Consider the following 21,328-nt stretch of genomic DNA (forward strand, 5'->3'; position numbering starts at 1 on the left):
GGTAGCTAGGGAATGTAGTAGGTAGCTAGGGAATGGAGTAGATGGCTAGGGAACGGAGTAGTTAGCTCGGGAACGGAGTAGGTAGCTAGGGAACGGAGTTGGTAGCTAGGGAATGGAGGAGGTAGCTCGGGAACGGAGGAGGTAGCTAGGCAACGGAGTAGGTAGCTAGGGAACGGAGTGGGTGGCTGGGGAACGGAGTAGGTAGCTCGGGAATGGAGTAGGTAGCTAGGGAACGGAGGAGGTAGCTAGGGAATGGAGTAGGTAGCTAGGGAACGGAGGAGGTAGCTAGGGAACGGAGTAGGTGGCTAGGGATCGGAGTAGGTAGCTAGCGAACGGAATAGGGAGCTAGGGAACGGAGTAGGTAGCTAGGGAACGGAATAGGTAGCTAGGGAACGGAGGAGGTAGCTAGGGAACGGAATAGGTAGCTAGGGAACGGTGGAGGTAGCTAGGGAACGGAGTAGGTGGCTAGGGATCGGAGGAGGTAGCTAGCGAACGGAATAGGGAGCTAGGGAACGGAGTAGGTAGCTAGGGAACGGAATAGGTAGCTAGGGAACGGAGGAGGTAGCTAGGGAACGGAATAGGTAGCTAGGGAACGGTGGAGGTAGCTAGGGAACGGAGTAGGTGGCTAGGGAACGGAGTAGGTAGCTAGGGAACGGAATAGGTAGCTCGGGAACGGTGGAGGTAGCTAGGGAACGGAGTATTTGGCTAGGGAACGGAGTAGGTAGCTAGGGAACGGAGTAGGTGGCTAGGGAACGGAGTAGGTGGCTAGGGAACGGAGTAGGTGGCTAGGGAACGGTGGAGGTAGCTAGGGAACGGAGTAGGTGGCTAGGGAACGGAGTAGGTAGCTAGGGAACGGAGTAGGTGACTAGGGAACGGAGTAGGTCGCTAGGGAACGGAATAGGTAGCTAGGGAACGGAATAGGTGGCTAGGGAACGGAGTAGGTAGCTAGGGAATGGAGTAGGTAGCTAGGGAACGGAGTAGGTAGCTAGGGAGCGGAGTAGGTAGCTAGGGAACGGAATAGGTAGCTAGGGAACGGAATAGGTGGCTAGGGAACGGAGTAGGTAGCTCGGGAACGGAGGAGGTAGCAAGGGAACGGAGTAGGTAGCTAGGGAACGGAGTAGGTGGCTAGGGAACGGAGTAGGTAGCTAGGAAACGGAATAGGTAGCTAGGGAACGGAGTAGGTAGCTAGGGAACGGAGTAGATGGCTAGGGAACGTAGTAGGTAGCTAGGGAATGGAGGAGGTAGCTAGGGAACGGAGTAGATGGCTAGGGAACATAGTAGGTAGCTAGGGAATGGAGTCGGTGGCTAGGGAACGGAGTAGGTAGCTAGGGAACAGAGTAGGAAGCTAGGGAACGGAGTAGGTAGCTAGGGAACGGAGTAGGTAGCTAGGAAACGGAATAGGTAGCTAGGGAACGGAGTAGATGGCTAGGGAACGTAGTAGGTAGCTAGGGAATGGAGGAGGTAGCTAGGGAACGGAGTAGATGGCTAGGGAACGTAGGAGGTAGCTAGGGAATGGAGGAGGTAGCTAGGGAATGGAGTAGGTGGCTAGGGAACGGAGTAGGTAGCTAGGGAACAGAGTAGGAAGCTAGGGAACGGAGTAGGTGGCTAGGGAACGGAGGTGGCAGCTGGGGAACGAAGTAGATGGCTAGGGTATGGAGGAGGTAGCTAGGGAACATAGTAGGTAGCTAGGGAATGGAGTAGGTGGCTAGGGAACGGAGGTGGTAGCTAGGGAACGGAGTAGTTGGCTAGGGTTCGGAGGAGGTAGCTAGGGAACATAGTAGGTAGCTAGGGAATGGAGTAGGTGGCTAGGGAATGGAGTAGGTAGCTAGGGAACGGAGTAGATGGCTAGGGAACATAGTAGGTAGCTAGGGAATGGAGGTGGTAGCTAGGGAACAGAGTAGGTGGCTAGGGAACGGAGGAGGTAGCTAGGGAATGGAGTCGGTAGCTATGGAATGGAGGAGGGAGCTAGGGAACGGAGTAGATGGCTAGGGAACGGAGTAGATAGCTAGGGAACGGAGGAGGTAGCTAGGGAACGGAGTAGGTAGCTAGGGAACGGAGTAGATGGCTAGGGAACGGAGTAGGTGGCTAGGGAACGGAGTAGGGAGCTAGGGAATGGAGGAGGTAGCTAGGGAACGGAGTAGGTGGCTAGGGAACGGAGTAGGTGGCTAGGGAACGGAGTAGTTGGCTAGGGTTCGGAGGAGGTAGCTAGGGAATGGAGGAGGCAGCTAGGGAACGGAGTGGGTGGCTAGGGAACGGAGTAGGTGGCTAGGGAACGGAGTAGGGAGCTAGGGAATGGAGGAGGTAGCTAGGGAATGGAGTAGGTAGCTAGGGAACGGAGTAGGTGGCTAGGGAACGGAGTAGGTAGCTAGGGAACGGAGTAGATGGCTAGGGAACGGAGTAGGTAGCTAGGGAATGTAGTAGGTAGCTAGGGAATGGAGTAGATGGCTAGGGAACGGAGTAGTTAGCTAGGGAACGGAGTAGGTAGCTAGGGAACGGAGTTGGTAGCTAGGGAATGGAGGAGGTAGCTCGGGAACGGAGGAGGTAGCTAGGCAACGGAGTAGGTAGCTAGGGAACGGAGTGGGTGGCTGGGGAACGGAGTAGGTAGCTAGGGAATGGAGTAGGTAGCTAGGAAACGGAGGAGGTAGCTAGGGAATGGAGTAGGTAGCTAGGGAACGGAGGAGGTAGCTAGGGAACGGAGTAGGTGGCTAGGGATCGGAGTAGGTAGCTAGCGAACGGAATAGGGAGCTAGGGAACGGAGTAGGTAGCTCGGGAACGGAATAGGTAGCTAGGGAACGGAGGAGGTAGCTAGGGAACGGAATAGGTAGCTAGTGAACGGTGGAGGTAGCTAGGGAACGGAGTAGGTGGCTAGGGATCGGAGGAGGTAGCTAGCGAACGGAATAGGGAGCTAGGGAACGGAGTAGGTAGCTAGGGAACGGAATAGGTAGCTAGGGAACGGAGGAGGTAGCTAGGGAACGGAATAGGTAGCTAGGGAACGGTGGAGGTAGCTAGGGAACGGAGTAGGTGGCTAGGGAACGGAGTAGGTAGCTAGGGAACAGAATAGGTAGCTAGGGAACGGTGGAGGTAGCTAGGGAACGGAGTAGTTGGCTAGGGAACGGAGTAGGTAGCTAGGGAACGGAGTAGGTGGCTAGGGAACGGAGTAGGTGGCTAGGGATCGGAGTAGGTAGCTAGGGAACGGATTAGGTAGCTAGGGAACGGAGTAGGTGGCTAGGGAACGGAGTAGGTAGCTAGGGATCAGAGGAGGTAGCTAGGGAACGGAGTAGGTAGCTAGGGAACGGAGTAGATGGCTAGGGAACGTAGTAGGTAGCTAGGGAATGGAGGAGGTAGCTAGGGAACGGAGTAGATGGCTAGGGAACATAGGTAGCTAGGGAATGGAGTAGGTGGCTAGGGAACGGAGTAGGTAGCTAGGGAACAGAGTAGGAAGCTAGGGAACGGAGTAGGTAGCTAGGGAACGGAGTAGGTAGCCAGGAAACGGAATAGGAAGCTAGGGAACGGAGTAGATGGCTAGGGAACGTAGTAGGTAGCTAGGGAATGGAGGAGGTAGCTAGGGAACGGAGTAGATGGCTAGGGAACATAGTAGGTAGTTAGGGAATGGAGTAGGTGGCTAGGGAACGGAGTAGGTAGCTAGGGAACAGAGTAGGAAGCTAGGGAACGGAGTAGGTGGCTAGGGAACGGAGGTGGTAGCTAGGGAACGAAGTAGATGGCTAGGGTATGGAGGAGGTAGCTAGGGAACATAGTAGGTAGCTAGGGAATGGAGTAGGTGGCTAGGGAACGGAGGTGGTAGCTAGGGAACGGAGTAGTTGGCTAGGGTTCGGAGGAGGTAGCTAGGGAACATAGTAGGTAGCTAGGGAATGGAGTAGGTGGCTAGGGAACGGAGTAGGTAGCTAGGGAACGGAGTAGATGGCTAGGGAACATAGTAGGTAGCTAGGGAATGGAGTAGATGGCTAGGGAACGGAGTAGGTAGCTAGGGAACGGAGTAGGTAGCTAGGGAACGGAGTAGGTGGCTAGGGAACGGAGGAGGTAGCTAGGGAATGGAGTCGGTAGCTATGGAATGGAGGAGGGAGCTAGGGAACGGAGTAGTTGGCTAGGGTTCGGAGGAGGTAGCTAGGGAACGGAGTAGGTAGCTAGGGAACGGTGTAGATGGCTAGGGAACGGAGTAGGTGGCTAGGGAACGGAGTAGGGAGCTAGGGAATGGAGGAGGTAGCTAGGGAACGGAGTAGATGGCTAGGGAACATAGTAGGTAGCTAGGGAATGGAGTCGGTGGCTAGGGAACGGAGTAGGTAGCTAGGGAACAGAGTAGGAAGCTAGGGAACGGAGTAGGTGGCTAGGGAACGGAGGTGGTAGCTAGGGAACGAAGTAGATGGCTAGGGTATGGAGGAGGTAGCTAGGGAACATAGGTAGCTAGGGAATGGAGTAGGTGGCTAGGGAACGGAGGTGGTAGCTAGGGAACGGAGTAGTTGGCTAGGGTTCGGAGGAGGTAGCTAGGGAACATAGTAGGTAGCTAGGGAATGGAGTAGGTGGCTAGGGAACGGAGTAGGTAGCTAGGGAACGGAGTAGATGGCTAGGGAACATAGTAGGTAGCTAGGGAATGGAGGTGGTAGCTAGGGAACAGAGTAGGTGGCTAGGGAACGGAGGAGGTAGCTAGGGAATGGAGTCGGTAGCTATGGAATGGAGGAGGGAGCTAGGGAACGGAGTAGATGGCTAGGGAACGGAGTAGATAGCTAGGGAACGGAGGAGGTAGCTAGGGAACGGAGTAGGTAGCTAGGGAACGGAGTAGATGGCTAGGGAACGGAGTAGGTGGCTAGGGAACGGAGTAGGGAGCTAGGGAATGGAGGAGGTAGCTAGGGAACGGAGTAGGTGGCTAGGGAACGGAGTAGGTGGCTAGGGAACGGAGTAGTTGGCTAGGGTTCGGAGGAGGTAGCTAGGGAATGGAGGAGGCAGCTAGGGAATGGAGTGGGTGGCTAGGGAACGGAGTAGGTGGCTAGGGAACGGAGTAGGGAGCTAGGGAATGGAGGAGGTAGCTAGGGAATGGAGTAGGTAGCTAGGGAACGGAGTAGGTGGCTAGGGAACGGAGTAGGTAGCTAGGGAACGGAGTAGATGGCTAGGGAACGGAGTAGGTAGCTAGGGAATGTAGTAGGTAGCTAGGGAATGGAGTAGATGGCTAGGGAACGGAGTAGTTAGCTAGGGAACGGAGTAGGTAGCTAGGGAACGGAGTTGGTAGCTAGGGAATGGAGGAGGTAGCTCGGGAACGGAGGAGGTAGCTAGGCAACGGAGTAGGTAGCTAGGGAACGGAGTGGGTGGCTGGGGAACGGAGTAGGTAGCTAGGGAATGGAGTAGGTAGCTAGGGAACGGAGGAGGTAGCTAGGGAATGGAGTAGGTAGCTAGGGAACGGAGGAGGTAGCTAGGGAACGGAGTAGGTGGCTAGGGATCGGAGTAGGTAGCTAGCGAACGGAATAGGGAGCTAGGGAACGGAGTAGGTAGCTCGGGAACGGAATAGGTAGCTAGGGAACGGAGGAGGTAGCTAGGGAACGGAATAGGTAGCTAGTGAACGGTGGAGGTAGCTAGGGAACGGAGTAGGTGGCTAGGGATCGGAGGAGGTAGCTAGCGAACGGAATAGGGAGCTAGGGAACGGAGTAGGTAGCTAGGGAACGGAATAGGTAGCTAGGGAACGGAGGAGGTAGCTAGGGAACGGAATAGGTAGCTAGGGAACGGTGGAGGTAGCTAGGGAACGGAGTAGGTGGCTAGGGAACGGAGTAGGTAGCTAGGGAACAGAATAGGTAGCTAGGGAACGGTGGAGGTAGCTAGGGAACGGAGTAGTTGGCTAGGGAACGGAGTAGGTAGCTAGGGAACGGAGTAGGTGGCTAGGGAACGGAGTAGGTGGCTAGGGATCGGAGTAGGTAGCTAGGGAACGGATTAGGTAGCTAGGGAACGGAGTAGGTGGCTAGGGAACGGAGTAGGTAGCTAGGGATCAGAGGAGGTAGCTAGGGAACGGAGTAGGTAGCTAGGGAACGGAGTAGATGGCTAGGGAACGTAGTAGGTAGCTAGGGAATGGAGGAGGTAGCTAGGGAACGGAGTAGATGGCTAGGGAACATAGTAGGTAGCTAGGGAATGGAGTAGGTGGCTAGGGAACGGAGTAGGTAGCTAGGGAACAGAGTAGGAAGCTAGGGAACGGAGTAGGTAGCTAGGGAACGGAGTAGGTAGCTAGGAAACGGAATAGGAAGCTAGGGAACGGAGTAGATGGCTAGGGAACGTAGTAGGTAGCTAGGGAATGGAGGAGGTAGCTAGGGAACGGAGTAGATGGCTAGGGAACATAGTAGGTAGTTAGGGAATGGAGTAGGTGGCTAGGGAACGGAGTAGGTAGCTAGGGAACAGAGTAGGAAGCTAGGGAACGGAGTAGGTGGCTAGGGAACGGAGGTGGTAGCTAGGGAACGAAGTAGATGGCTAGGGTATGGAGGAGGTAGCTAGGGAACATAGTAGGTAGCTAGGGAATGGAGTAGGTGGCTAGGGAACGGAGGTGGTAGCTAGGGAACGGAGTAGTTGGCTAGGGTTCGGAGGAGGTAGCTAGGGAACATAGTAGGTAGCTAGGGAATGGAGTAGGTGGCTAGGGAACGGAGTAGGTAGCTAGGGAACGGAGTAGATGGCTAGGGAACATAGTAGGTAGCTAGGGAATGGAGTAGATGGCTAGGGAACGGAGTAGGTAGCTAGGGAACGGAGTAGGTAGCTAGGGAACGGAGTAGGTGGCTAGGGAACGGAGGAGGTAGCTAGGGAATGGAGTCGGTAGCTATGGAATGGAGGAGGGAGCTAGGGAACGGAGTAGTTGGCTAGGGTTCGGAGGAGGTAGCTAGGGAACGGAGTAGGTAGCTAGGGAACGGTGTAGATGGCTAGGGAACGGAGTAGGTGGCTAGGGAACGGAGTAGGGAGCTAGGGAATGGAGGAGGTAGCTAGGGAACGGAGTAGATGGCTAGGGAACATAGTAGGTAGCTAGGGAATGGAGTCGGTGGCTAGGGAACGGAGTAGGTAGCTAGGGAACAGAGTAGGAAGCTAGGGAACGGAGTAGGTGGCTAGGGAACGGAGGTGGTAGCTAGGGAACGAAGTAGATGGCTAGGGTATGGAGGAGGTAGCTAGGGAACATAGGTAGCTAGGGAATGGAGTAGGTGGCTAGGGAACGGAGGTGGTAGCTAGGGAACGGAGTAGTTGGCTAGGGTTCGGAGGAGGTAGCTAGGGAACATAGTAGGTAGCTAGGGAATGGAGTAGGTGGCTAGGGAACGGAGTAGGTAGCTAGGGAACGGAGTAGATGGCTAGGGAACATAGTAGGTAGCTCGGGAATGGAGTAGATGGCTAGGGAACGGAGTAGGTAGCTAGGGAACGGAGTAGGTAGCTGGGGAACGGAGTAGGTGGCTAGGGAACGGAGGTGGTAGCTAGGGAATGGAGTCGGTAGCTATGGAATGGAGGAGGGAGCTAGGGAACGGAGTAGATGGCTAGGGAACGGAGTAGATAGCTAGGGAACGGAGGAGGTAGCTAGAGAATGGAGGAGGTAGCTAGGGAACGGAGTAGTTGGCTAGGGTTCGGAGGAGGTAGCTAGGGAACGGAGTAGGTAGCTAGGGAACGGAGTAGATGGCTAGGGAACGGAGTAGGTGGCTAGGGAACGGAGTAGGGAGCTAGGGAATGGAGGAGGTAGCTAGGGAACGGAGTAGGTGGCTAGGGAACGGAGTAGGTGGCTAGGGAACGGAGTAGATGGCTAGGGAACGGAGTAGGTGGCTAGGGAATGGAGTAGTTGGCTAGGGAACGGAGTAGTTGGCTAGGGTTCGGAGGAGGTAGCTAGGGAATGGAGGAGGCAGCTAGGGAACGGAGTAGGTGGCTAGGGAACGGAGTAGTTGGCTAGGGTTCGGAGGAGGTAGCTAGGGAATGGAGGAGGCAGCTAGGGAACGGAGTAGGTGGCTAGGGAACGGAGTAGATGGCTAGGGAACGGAGTAGGGAGCTAGGGAATGGAGGAGGTAGCTAGGGAACGGAGTAGGTAGCTAGGGAACGGAGTAGGTGGCTAGGGAACGGAGTAGGTAGCTAGGGAACGGAGTAGATGGCTAGGGAACGGAGTAGGTAGCTAGGGAATGTAGTAGGTAGCTAGGGAATGGAGTAGATGGCTAGGGAACGGAGTAGTTAGCTAGGGAACGGAGTAGGTAGCTAGGGAACGGAGTTGGTAGCTAGGGAATGGAGGAGGTAGCTCGGGAACGGAGGAGGTAGCTCGGGAACGGAGGAGGTAGCTCGGCAACGGAGTAGGTAGCTAGGGAACGGAGTGTGTGGCTGGGGAACGGAGTAGGTAGCTAGGGAATGGAGTAAGTAGCTAGGGAACGGAGGAGGTAGCTAGGGAATGGAGTAGGTAGCTAGGGAACGGAGGAGGTAGCTAGGGAACGGAGTAGGTGGCTAGGGATCGGAGTAGGTAGCTAGCGAACGGAATAGGGAGCTAGGGAACGGAGTAGGTAGCTAGGGAACGGAGTAGGTAGCTAGGGAACGGAATAGGTAGCTAGGGAACGGAGGAGGTAGCTAGGGAACGGAATAGGTAGCTAGGGAACGGTGGAGGTAGCTAGGGAACGGAGTAGGTGGCTAGGGATCGGAGGAGGTAGCTAGCGAACGGAATAGGGAGCTAGGGAACGGAGTAGGTAGCTAGGGAACGGTGTAGATGGCTAGGGAACGGAGTAGGTGGCTAGGGAACGGAGTAGGGAGCTAGGGAATGGAGGAGGTAGCTAGGGAACGGAGTAGATGGCTAGGGAACATAGTAGGTAGCTAGGGAATGGAGTCGGTGGCTAGGGAACGGAGTAGGTAGCTAGGGAACAGAGTAGGAAGCTAGGGAACGGAGTAGGTGGCTAGGGAACGGAGGTGGTAGCTAGGGAACGAAGTAGATGGCTAGGGTATGGAGGAGGTAGCTAGGGAACATAGGTAGCTAGGGAATGGAGTAGGTGGCTAGGGAACGGAGGTGGTAGCTAGGGAACGGAGTAGTTGGCTAGGGTTCGGAGGAGGTAGCTAGGGAACATAGTAGGTAGCTAGGGAATGGAGTAGGTGGCTAGGGAACGGAGTAGGTAGCTAGGGAACGGAGTAGATGGCTAGGGAACATAGTAGGTAGCTCGGGAATGGAGTAGATGGCTAGGGAACGGAGTAGGTAGCTAGGGAACGGAGTAGGTAGCTGGGGAACGGAGTAGGTGGCTAGGGAACGGAGGTGGTAGCTAGGGAATGGAGTCGGTAGCTAGGGAACGGAGTGTGTGGCTGGGGAACGGAGTAGGTAGCTAGGGAATGGAGTAAGTAGCTAGGGAACGGAGGAGGTAGCTAGGGAATGGAGTAGGTAGCTAGGGAACGGAGGAGGTAGCTAGGGAACGGAGTAGGTGGCTAGGGATCGGAGTAGGTAGCTAGCGAACGGAATAGGGAGCTAGGGAACGGAGTAGGTAGCTAGGGAACGGAATAGGTAGCTAGGGAACGGAGGAGGTAGCTAGGGAACGGAATAGGTAGCTAGGGAACGGTGGAGGTAGCTAGGGAACGGAGTAGGTGGCTAGGGAACGGAGTAGGTAGCTAGGGAACGGAATAGGTAGCTAGGGAACGGTGGAGGTAGCTAGGGAACGGAGTAGTTGGCTAGGGAACGGAGTAGGTAGCTAGGGAACGGAGTAGGTGGCTAGGGAACGGAGTAGGTGGCTAGGGATCGGAGTAGGTAGCTAGGGAACGGATTAGGTAGCTAGGGAACGGAGTAGGTGGCTAGGGAACGGAGTAGGTGGCTAGGGAACGGTGGAGGTAGCTAGGGAACGGAATAGGTAGCTAGGGAACGGAATAGGTGGCTAGGGAACGGAGTAGGTAGCTAGGGAATGGAGTAGGTAGCTAGGGAACGGAGTAGGTAGCTTGGGAGCGGAGTAGGTAGCTAGGGAACGGAATAGGTAGCTAGGGAACGGAATAGGTGGCTAGGGAACGGAGTAGGTAGCTCGGGAACGGAGGAGGTAGCTAGGGAATGGAGTAGGTAGCTAGGGAACGGAGTAGGTAGCTCGGGAACGGAGTATGTAGCTAGGGAACGGAGTAGGTAGCTAGGGAACGGAGTAGGTAGCTAGGGAATGGAGTAGGTAGCTGGGGAGCGGAGTAGGTAGCTAGGGAACGGAGTAGGTAGCTAGGGATCGGAGGAGGTAGCTAGGGATCGGAGGAGGTAGCTAGGGAACGGAGTAGGTAGCTAGGGAATGGAATAGATGGCTAGGGAACAGAGGAGGTAGCTAGGGATCGGAGTAGGTGGCTAGCGAATGGAGTAGGTAGCTAGGGAACGGAGTAGGTAGCTAGGAAACGGAATCGGTAGCTAGGGAACGGAGTAGATGGCTAGGGAACGTAGTAGGTAGCTAGGGAATGGAGGAGGTAGCTAGGGAACGGAGTAGATGGCTAGGGAACATAGTAGGTAGCTAGGGAATGGAGTAGGTGGCTAGGGAACGGAGTAGGTAGCTAGGGAACAGAGTAGGAAGCTAGGGAGCGGAGTAGGTGGCTAGGGAACGGAGGTGGTAGTTAGGGAACGAAGTAGATGGCTAGGGTATGGAGGAGGTAGCTAGGGAACATAGTAGGTAGCTAGGGAATGGAGTAGGTGGCTAGGGTTCGGAGGAGGTAGCTAGGGAACATAGTAGGTAGCTAGGGAATGGAGTAGGTGGCTAGGGAACGGAGTAGGTAGCTAGGGAACGGAGTAGATGGCTAGGGAACATAGTAGGTAGCTAGGGAATGGAGTAGATGGCTAGGGAACGGTGTAGGTAGCTAGGGAACGGAGTAGGTAGCTAGGGAACGGAGTAGGTGGCTAGGGAACGGAGGTGGTAGCTAGGGAACAGAGTAGGTGGCTAGGGAACGGAGGAGGTAGCTATGGAATGGAGGAGGGAGCTAGGGAACGGAGTAGATGGCTAGGGAACGGAGTAGATAGCTAGGGAACGGAGGAGGTAGCTAGAGAATGGAGGAGGTAGCTAGGGAACGGAGTAGTTGGCTAGGGTTCGGAGGAGGTAGCTAGGGAACGGAGTAGGTAGCTAGGGAACGGAGTAGATGGCTAGGGAACGGAGTAGGTGGCTAGGGAACGGAGTAGGGAGCTAGGGAATGGAGGAGGTAGCTAGGGAACGGAGTAGGTGGCTAGGGAACGGAGTAGGTGGCTAGGGAACGGAGTAGTTGGCTAGGGTTCGGAGGAGGTAGCTAGGGAATGGAGGAGGCAGCTAGGGAACGGAGTAGGTGGCTAGGGAACGGAGTAGGTGGCTAGGGAACGGAGTAGGGAGCTAGGGAATGGAGGAGATAGCTAGGGAACGGAGTAGGTAGCTAGGGAACGGAGTAGGTGGCTAGGGAACGGAGTAGGTAGCTCGGGAACGGAGTAGATGGCTCGGGAACGGAGTAGGTAGCTAGGGAATGTAGTAGGTAGCTAGGGAATGGAGTAGATGGCTAGGGAACGGAGTAGTTAGCTAGGGAACGGAGTAGGTAGCTAGGGAACGGAGTTGGTAGCTAGGGAATGGAGGAGGTAGCTCGGGAACGGAGGAGGTAGCTAGGCAACGGAGTAGGTAGCTAGGGAACGGAGTGGGTGGCTGGGGAACGGAGTAGGTAGCTAGGGAATGGAGTAGGTAGCTAGGGAACGGAGGAGGTAGCTAGGGAATGGAGTAGGTAGCTAGGGAACGGAGGAGGTAGCTAGGGAACGGAGTAGGTGGCTAGGGATCGGAGTAGGTAGCTAGCGAACGGAATAGGGAGCTAGGGAACGGAGTAGGTAGCTAGGGAACGGAATAGGTAGCTAGGGAACGGAGGAGGTAGCTAGGGAACGGAATAGGTAGCTAGGGAACGGTGGAGGTAGCTAGGGAACGGAGTAGGTGGCTAGGGATCGGAGGAGGTAGCTAGCGAACGGAATAGGGAGCCAGGGAACGGAGTAGGTAGCTAGGGAACGAAATAGGTAGCTAGGGAACGGAGGAGGTAGCTAGGGAACGGAATAGGTAGTTAGGGAACGGTGGAGGTAGCTAGGGAACGGAGTAGGTGGCTAGGGAACGGAGTAGGTAGCTAGGGAACGGAATAGGTAGCTAGGGAACGGTGGAGGTAGCTAGGGAACGGAGTAGTTGGCTAGGGAACGGAGTAGGTAGCTAGGGAACGGAGTAGGTGGCTAGGGAACGGAGTAGGTGGCTAGGGATCGGAGTAGGTAGCTAGGGAACGGATTAGGTAGCTAGGGAACGGAGTAGGTGGCTAGGGAACGGAGTAGGTGGCTAGGGAACGGTGGAGGTAGCTAGGGAACGGAGTAGGTGGCTAGGGAACGGAGTAGGTAGCTAGGAATGGAGTAGGTGGCTAGGGAACGGAGTAGGTCGCTTGGGAACGGAATAGGTAGCTAGGGAACGGAATAGGTGGCTAGGGAACGGAGTAGGTAGCTAGGGAATGTAGTAGGTAGCTAGGGAACGGAGTAGGTAGCTAGGGAGCGGAGTAGGTAGCTAGGGAACGGAATAGGTAGCTAGGGAACGGAATAGGTGGCTAGGGAACGGAGTAGGTAGCTCGGGAACGGAGCAGGTAGCTAGGGAACGGAGTAGGTAGCTAGGGAACGGAGTAGGTAGCTCGGGAACGGAGTAGGTAGCTAGGGAACGGAGTAGGTAGCTAGGGAACGGAGTAGGTAGCTAGGGAACGGAGTAGGTAGCTAGGGAGCGGAGTAGGTCGCTAGGGAACGGAGTAGGTAGCTAGGGATCGGAGGAGGTAGCTAGGGATCGGAGGAGGTAGCTAGGGAACGGAGTAGGTAGCTAGGGAATGGAATAGATGGCTAGGGAACAGAGGAGGTAGCTAGGGATCGGAGTAGGTGGCTAGGGAATGGAGTAGGTAGCTAGGGATCGGAGGAGGTAGCTAGGGATCGGAGGAGGTGGCTAGGGAACGGAGTAGGTAGCTAGGGAATGGAATAGATGGCTAGGGAACAGAGGAGGTAGCTAGGGATCGGAGTAGGTGGCTAGGGAATGGAGTAGGTAGCTAGGGATCGGAGGAGGTAGCTAGGGATCGGAGTAGGTGGCTAGGGAATGGAGTAGGTAGCTAGGGAATGGAATAGATGGCTAGGGAATGGAGGAGGTAGCTAGGGATCGGAGGAGGTAGCTAGGGAACGGAGTAAGTGGCTAGGGAACGGCGTAGGTAGCTAGGGAACGGAGTAGGTAGCTAGGGAACGGCGTAGGTAGCTAGGGAATGGAATAGATGGCTAGGGAACGGTGGAGGTAGCTAGGGATCCGAGGAGGTAGCTAGGGAATGGAGTAGGTAGCTAGGGAACGGAGTAAGTGGCTAGGGAACGGCGTAGGTAGCTAGGGAACGGCGTAGGTAGCTAGGGAATGGAATAGATGGCTAGGGAACGGAGGAGGTAGCGAGGGATCGGAGGAGGTAGCTAGGGAACGGAGTAGATGGCTAGGGATCGGAGGAGGTAGCTAGGGAACGGAGGAGGTAGCTAGGGAACGGAGTAGGTCGCTAGGGAACGGAGGAGGTAGCTAGGGAATGGAGTAGTTGGCTAGGGAACGGAGTAGGTAGCTAGGGAACGGAGTAGATGGCTAGGGAACGGAGTAGGTAGCTAGGGAACGGAGTAGATGGCTAGGGATCAGAGGAGGTAGCTAGGGAACGGAGTAGGTGGCGAGGGAACGGAGTAGATGGCTAGGGAACGGAGGAGGTAGCTAGGGAACAGAGTAGGTAGCTAGGGAACGGAGTAGATGGCTAGGGAACGGAGTAGGTGGCTAGGGAACGGAGTAGGTAGATAGGGAACGGAGTAGGTCGCTCGGGAACGGAGTAGGTCGCTCGGGAACGGAGTAGATGGCTAGGGAACGTAGTAGGTAGCTAGGGAACGGAGGAGGTAGCTAGGGAATGGAGTAGGTAGATAGGGAACGGAGTAGGTCGCTCGGGAACGGAGTAGGTCGCTCGGGAACGGAGTAGATGGCTAGGGAACGTAGTAGGTAGCTAGGGAACGGAGGAAGTAGCTAGGGAATGGAGTAAATGGCTAGGGAACATAGTAGGTAGCTAGGGAATGGAGTAGGTAGCTAGGGAACGGAGTAGGTAGCTAGGGAACGGAGTAGGTCGCTGGGGAACGGAGTAGGTGGCTAGGGAACGGAGGAGGTAGCTAGGGAATGGAGTAGGTCGCTCGGGAACGGAGGAAGTAGCTAGGGAACGGAGTAAATGGCTAGGGAACATAGTAGGTAGCTAGGGAACGGAGTAGGTAGCTAGGGAACGGAGTAGATAGCTAGGGATCAGAGGAGGTAGCTAGGGAACGGAGTAGGTGGCGAGGGAACGGAGTAGATGGCTAGGGAACGGAGGAGGTAGATAGGGAACGGAGTAGATGGCTAGGGAACGGAGTAGGTAGCTAGGGATCAGAGGAGGTAGCTAGGGAACGGAGTAGGTGGCGAGGCAACAGAGTTGATGGCTAGGGAACGGAGGAGGTAGCTCGGGAACGGAGTAGATGGCTAGGGAACGGAGTAGGTGGCTCGGGAACAGAGTAGATGGCTAGGGAACGGAGTAGATGGCTAGGGAATGGAGTTGATGGCTAGGGAATGGAGTAGGTGGCTAGGGAACGGAGTAGGTCGCTCGGGAACGGAGTAGGTCGCTCGGGAACGGAGGAAGTGTGGTAAACCACTGTCATACCTGTCTGTGTCTGTATGTGTATTCCACTAGGTACAGGTCTGGACATGCCTCGGCTGACTCCTCCCACTATTCCAGGTATATAAGTGACTACCTCCCAGTCCCTTAGTATTCTGGACGGGTCGACCACTCGAGACAAGACCTTCATTCTTTAGTTAATAAAAGCCTGGTTGTTACTCGCTCAACCTCAGTCTTTTGAGTAATTGATGGCGCATCAGGAAGTAGCTAGGGAACGGAGTAAATGGCTAGGGAACATAGTAGGTAGCTAGGGAACGGAGTAGGTAGCTAGGGAACGGAGTAGGTCGCTAGGGAACGGAGTAGGTGGCTAGGGAACGGAGGAGGTAGCTAGGGAACGGAGTAGGTAGCTAGGGAACGGAGTAGGTGGCTAGGGAGCGGAGTAGGTAGCTAGGGAACGGAGTAGGTAGCTAGGGAGCGGAGTAGGTAGCTAGGGAACGGAGTAGGTAGCTAGGGAACGGAGTAGATGGCTAGGGAACGTAGTAGGTAGCTAGGGAACGGAGCAGGTCGCTAGGGAACGGAGTAGATAGCTGGGGAACGGAGTAAATGGCTCGGGAACATAGTAGGTAGCTAGGGAATGGAGTAGGTGGCTAGGGAACGGAGTAGGTAGCTAGGGAACGGAGTAGGTAGCTAGGGAACGGAGTAGGTGGCTAGGGAACGGAGTAGGTAGCTAGGGAACGGAGTAGGTAGCTAGGGAACGGAGTAGGTAGCTGGGGAACGGAGGAGGTAGCTCGGGAACGGAGTAGGTAGCTGGGGAACGGAGTAGGTAGCTAGGGAATGGAGGAGGTAGCTAGGGAACGGAGCAGGTAGCTAGGGAATGGAGTAAATGGCTAGGGAACATAGTAGGTAGCTAGGGAATGGAGTAGGTGGCTATGGAACGGAGTAGGTGGCTAGGGAACGGAGTAGGTGGCTAGGGAACGGAGGTGGTAGCTAGGGAACGGAGCAGGTGGCTAGGGAACAGAGTAGATGGATAGGGAACGGAGTAGGTGGCTAGGGAACGGAGGAGGTAGCTAGGGAATGGAGTCGGTAGCTAGGGAATGGAGGAGGGAGCTAGGGAACGGAGTAGGTGGCTAGGGAACGGAGGAGGTAGCTAGGGAATGGAGTAGGTAGCTAGGGAATGGAGGAGGGAGCTAGGGAACGGAGTAGGTAGCTAGGGAATGGAGGAGGTAGCTAGGGAACGGAGTAGGTGGCTAGGGAACGGAGTAGATAGCTAGGGAACGGAGGAGGTAGCTAGAGAATGGAGGAGGTAGCTAGGGAACGGAGTAGTTGGCTAGGGTTCAGAGGAGGTAGCTAGGGAACGGAGTCGGTAGCTAGGGAATGGAGGAGGTAGCTAGGGAACGGAGTAGGTAGCTAGGGAACGGAGTAGGTGGCTAGGGAACGGAGTAGGGAGCTAGGGAATGGAGGAGGTAGCTAGGGAACGGAGTAGGTAGCTAGGGAACCGAGTAGGTGGCTAGGGAATGGAGTAGTTAGCTAGGGAACGGAGTAGGTAGCTAGGGAACGGAGTTGGTAGCTAGGGAATGGAGGAGGTAGCTCGGGAACGGAGGAGGTAGCTAGGCAACGGAGTAGGTAGCTAGGGAACGGAGTAGATGGCTAGGGAACGGAGTAGGTAGCTAGGGAATGGAGTGGGTGGCTGGGGAACGGAGTAGGTAGCTAGGGAATGGAGTAGGTGGCTAGGGAACGGAGTAGATAGCTAGGGAACGGAGGAGGTCGCTAGGGAACGGAGTAGGTGGCTAGGGATCGGAGTAGGTAGATAGCGAACGGAATAGGGAGCTAGGGAACGGAGTAGGTAGCTAGGGAACGGTGGAGGTAGCTAGGGAACGGAGTAGGTGGCTAGGGAACGGAGTAGGTGGCTAGGGAACGGAGTAGGTGGCTAGGGAACGGAATAGGTAGCTAGGGAACGGAGGAGGTAGCTAGGGAACGGAGTAGGTGGCTAGGGATCGGAGTAGGTAGCTAGGGAACGGAATAGGTAGCTAGGGAATGGAGGAGGTAGCTGGGGAACGGAATAGGTAGCTAGGGAACAGTGGAGGTAGCTAGGGAACGGAGTAGGTGGCTAGGGAACGGAGTAGGTAGCTAGGGAACGGAGTAGTTAGCTAGGGAACGGATTAGGTAGCTAGGGAACGGAGTAGGTGGCTAGGGAACGGAGTAGGTGGCTAGGGATCGGAGTAGGTAGCTAGGGAACGGATTAGGTAGCTAGGGAACGGAGTTGGTAGATAGGGAATGGAGTAGGTGGCTAGGGAATGGTGGAGGTAGCTAGGGAACGGATTAGGTAGCTAGGGAACGGATTAGGTAGCTTGGGAACGGAGTAGGTGGCTAGGGAATGGAGTAGATAGCTAGGGAATGGAGTAGGTAGCTAGGGAACGGAGTAGGTGGCTCGGGAACGGAGTAGGTAGCTAGGGAACGGAGGAGGTCGCTAGGGAACGGAGTAGGTGGCTAGGGAACGGAGGAGGTAGCTAGGGAACGGAGTAGGTGGCTAGGGAACGGAGTAGGTGGCTAGGGATCGGAGTATGTAGCTAGGGAACGGAGGAGGTCGCTAGGGATTGGAGTATGTAGCTAGGGAACGGAGGAGGTAGCTAGGGAACGGAGGAGGTCGCTAGGGATTGGAGTATGTAGCTAGGGAACGGAGGAGGTAGCTAGGGAACGGAGGAGGTCGCTAGGGAACGGAGGAGGTCGCTAGGGAACGGAGGAGGTAGCTAGGGAACGGAGTAGGTAGCTAGGGAACAGAGTAGATGGCTAGGGAACGGAGTAGGTCGCTAGGGAACGGAATAGGTAGCTAGGGAACGGAATAGGTAGCTAGGGAACGGAGTAGGTAGCTGGGGAACGGAGTTTGTGATGTGTGTGAGTCGCTGAGAGCCTCTCCACATCTACTACTGTTATCAGCACAAATAGGGAGAAGATGACCATCATTTTTCAATCCTCTCTGGCTTCAGGTGTGGTGCCGGAGGACTGGAGGACTGCTAATGTGGTACCCTTGTTTGAAAAGGGAGAAAAGGATAGACCGAGTAATTACAGGCCAGTCAGCCTAACCTCGGTGGTGGGAAAATTATTGGATAGCATTCTGAAGGACAGGACAAGTCTTCATTTAGAAAGACACGGATTAACCAAGGATGGTCAGCACTGATTTGTTAAGGGAAGGTCGTGTCTGACAAACTTGATTGAATTTTTTGAGGAGGTAACAAGGAGGGCAGATGAGGGTAGTGCGTTTGATGTAGTGTATATGAACTTTAGCAAGGCTTTTGATAAGGTTCCTCATGGCAGACTGGTCACAAAGTTGAAAGCCCATGGGATCCAGGGCAAAGTGTCAAGTTGGATTTAATACTGGATCGGAGACAGAAAGCAGAGGGTAATGGCTGATGGGTGTTTTTGTGACTGGAAGGCTGTTTCCAGTGGGGTTCTGCAGGGCTCAGTACTCGGTCCCTTGCTTTTTGTGGTATATATCAATGATCTAGACTAGAATATAGGGGGTATGATTAAGAAGTTTGCAGATGATACTAAAATCGGCTGTGTGGTTGATACTGATGAAGGAAGCTATAGGCTGCAGGAAGATATCAATAAATTGGTCAGGTGGGTGTAATGTTATCTTAATAACGTAATTATGAGTCTGACAGGCAGTTGTAGAGAAGTGCCATTTATTCAGTCCTGAATTTGTGTCCGTAGTACAGTATCTGAAGCATGGCCAAGATGGCGTCGGATCCCGCCCCCGGATATGACATCAGCCGTCAACCAGCAACTGGAGGGGGGACTTTAATCTGACTCGCCCACTGGCAACCAGGCTCGGTGGGCAAATACAACTTGTATTTATATAGCATCTTCAACAACAACAACTTGCATTTACATAGCACCTTCAACAACAACAACAACTTGCATTTACATAGCCCCTTCAATGACAACAACTTGTATTTATAGTGCACCTGCAACAACAACAACTTGCATTTATATAGCACCTTTACTAATAATAACAACAACAACTTGTATTTATATAGTCAAAGGGGGAAAATTTTGGTTGATTAGCGCCTCCCATTAGCGCCCTAAGAGGGCGATAACGGGGCACAAAGCAACTAGTGCCTTGGCGTGGCAATGTTTGCACTGCTCATGAAATTGACCAGACATTTTGCAGCGGCGCTAAACACTACCGCCACGATCCCCTGCGCCCGCGGATCGTGACGTCAGTCGAGCGTGCAACGCCCCGGTAGCGCCCGGACCAGATATTGAGTGGCGCCCCCTGCCTTTCCGCCTGCCGCGAACGGAGTAGGTGGCTAGGGAACGGAGTAGGTGGCTAGGGAACGGAGTAGGTGGCTAGGGAACGGAGTAGGTGGCTAGGGAACGGAGTAGGTGGCTAGGGAGCGGAGTAGGTGGCTAGGGAGCGGAGTAGGTGGCTAGGGAGCGGAGTAGGTGGCTAGGGAACGGAGTAGGTGGCTAGGGAGCGGAGTAGGTGGCTAGGGAACGGAGTAGGTGGCTAGGGAGCGGAGTAGGTGGCTAGGGAGCGGAGTAGGTGGCTAGGGAGCGGAGTAGGTGGCGGGGACACAAGCCCAATATCTTCTCAATATTTATCTGTAGGATATTGCGGCTTATCCAGAATGTTGGACAAGAAATGTGACAACACATTGGAGGGGTCGGGAGAGGCGGTGGTGAGGCAGAGCTGGGTGTCTTCAGCGTACATGTGGAAACTGAAGCTGTGTTTTCAGATGAAGTTGCCGAGGGGCAGCATGTCGATGAGATCTAGGAGGGGACCAAGGATAGATTTTTGGGGGACACCAGAGGTAACAATGCAGGGGATGGGAAGAGAAGCCATTGCAGGTGATTCTCGGGCTACGACTGGTGGGTAAGAGTGGGGCCAGGCGGGGGCAGTCCCACCCGGCTGGAACACAGAGGAGAGGCGTTGGAGGGCGATGGTGGGTCAACTGTGCTAAAGTTTAAATAATAGCAACATAGCAGTGTTTGATATATTAGAGAGGCCCACAGACTGAAAGAGCTGCAATCCTTAATCAGTTCCTGTGTCTTGTTTTGGAGTGTTGTGTGAAAGCGGATGATACTGAGGTGTTTCCTGCTGTCTTTACTGTTGAGCAGAGTTGCTGACTGACTTTGAACCACAGTGACTGTCAACCTTTGGTCATTTTCCTTCCTCTTTACTCAGTGAAAGTGTTTCAAACCACAATCTGACATCTACTGACTGATGTAATATAGGAACGTAAGGAACAGGAGGAGGCCATTCAGCCCCTCGAGCCTGTTCCTCCCTTCAGTTAAAGAAGCCATTCAGCCCCTCGAGCCTGTTCCTCCCTTCAGTTAAAGAAGCCATTCAGCCCCTCGAGCCTGTTCCTCCCTTCAGTTAAAGAAGGCCATTCAGCCCCTCGAGCCTGTTCCTCCATTCAGTTAAAGAAGGCCATTCAGCCCCTCGAGCCTGTTCCTCCCTTCAGTTAAAGAAGGCCATTCAGCCCCTCGAGCCTGTTCCTCCCTTCAGTTAAAGAAGGCCATTCAGCCCCTTGAGCCTGTTCCTCCCTTCAGTTAAAGAAGGCCATTCAGCCCCTCGAGCCTGTTCCTCCATTCAGTTAAAGAAGGCCATTCAGCCCCTCGAGCCTGTTCCGCCATTCAATCAGATCATGGCTGATCTGTACCTCAACTCCATTTACCCGCCTTTGCTTCATATCCCTTGATACCCTCCCCCAACAACAATCTGTCAATCTCTATCTTGAAAGTGTGAATTGACTCCTAGCATCCGCCGCCTGCTGTGGGAGCGAGTTCCTGATTCCCACTGTCCACAATGTCTTCCAGATTAAATTGACCTTTTCCTTTTCGATTTATTCAGGTTTGCAGCAGACTCAACTTCAACCAAGGTAAGGAAACCATCGTCTCCTTCTGGTCATTTGCAAAAATATTCTCAGCATTTTCTATTATGTTGAGAGTTAGCGACAGATTCTAAAAAGTGTCTGTTGAGCGGTGCGCTAAGATTTATCGATAAGGAATCATCGCCTGGCAGGCCTGGTGTGGGAAAAGCTGGAATGTATCCATGAGTTTTCTGTTAGCAGGGCTATTCAACCATGGGAATGATAACAATCCATCCTGATCTTGCGCACATCAGATGTCCCAATGCGTATCTTTTACAGTTGGATGCCGACCGGGAATGGGAATCCTGTCTGATTTCCTCCCCATTCCCTGGTTTCACTAGCCAGGGATCGAGTGTAACTCCCCACGCTGCTGACTACTGACCAGGGGTTGAACTTGGGCCCTTTTAGGTCTGTCCCACATCACGTGGTGAATCCACTCTTTACACCGTTGGAAGAACCCAAACTGTCTATTATCAAAACCCCAAACTGTCTATTATCAAAACCCCAAACTGTCTATTACTAAAACCCCAAACTCTCTACAGGAAGCTCTTTGGTATCCGGCACCGACGGGACCGGCGTGTTGCCGGTTGATTAAAAATTCCGGATGATGGAGAGGGTTATCTACCGAGGCTATTTTTAACAAACAAAAATTAAAAAATAAAGAAATGTGCAGTATACAGTAATTGGCGGATCTGAAGAGACTACCGGCAGCGCGGGAGAGTCAGGCTCCTGTTGCAGGGGTATTGAGGTGTTCCGACTCCCGACAGTGCCAAGAAACCGCGTAGTGGCAGTTTGGAGAACTACCCCCACTGACTAACTCGGCCACCGCGGGAGACTCGGACTCGGACTCTGCAACACTTCCAGTTATTGAGGTGTTGTTTTCGGAG

The 21,328-nt window shown here is 54.2% G+C and overlaps 1 protein-coding gene across 6 annotated transcripts in view; it reads left to right on the forward strand.

The window, feature by feature from the left end:
* The window catches only part of LOC147123963 (junctional adhesion molecule-like), a 170,160-nt gene that overhangs the window by 105,454 nt on the left and 43,378 nt on the right, over positions 1 to 21,328 (forward strand). For 5 of the 6 annotated variants that reach the window (XM_085971394.1, XM_085971789.1, XM_085971706.1 and 2 more), the window contains exon 5: positions 20,423 to 20,450. The exons of the other annotated variant lie outside the window; for it this stretch is intronic. In XM_085971394.1, the coding sequence (XP_085827520.1) occupies positions 20,423 to 20,450 (28 nt within the window). The remainder of the gene's footprint in view (positions 1 to 20,422; positions 20,451 to 21,328) is intronic. 6 annotated transcript variants of the gene reach the window in all.

The sequence above is a fragment of the Somniosus microcephalus genome, chromosome 1 (genome assembly GCF_052327205.1).
Source record: "Somniosus microcephalus isolate GS21.2 chromosome 1, FLI_Smic_1.0, whole genome shotgun sequence".
NCBI classification, from domain to species: Eukaryota; Metazoa; Chordata; class Chondrichthyes; order Squaliformes; family Somniosidae; genus Somniosus; species Somniosus microcephalus.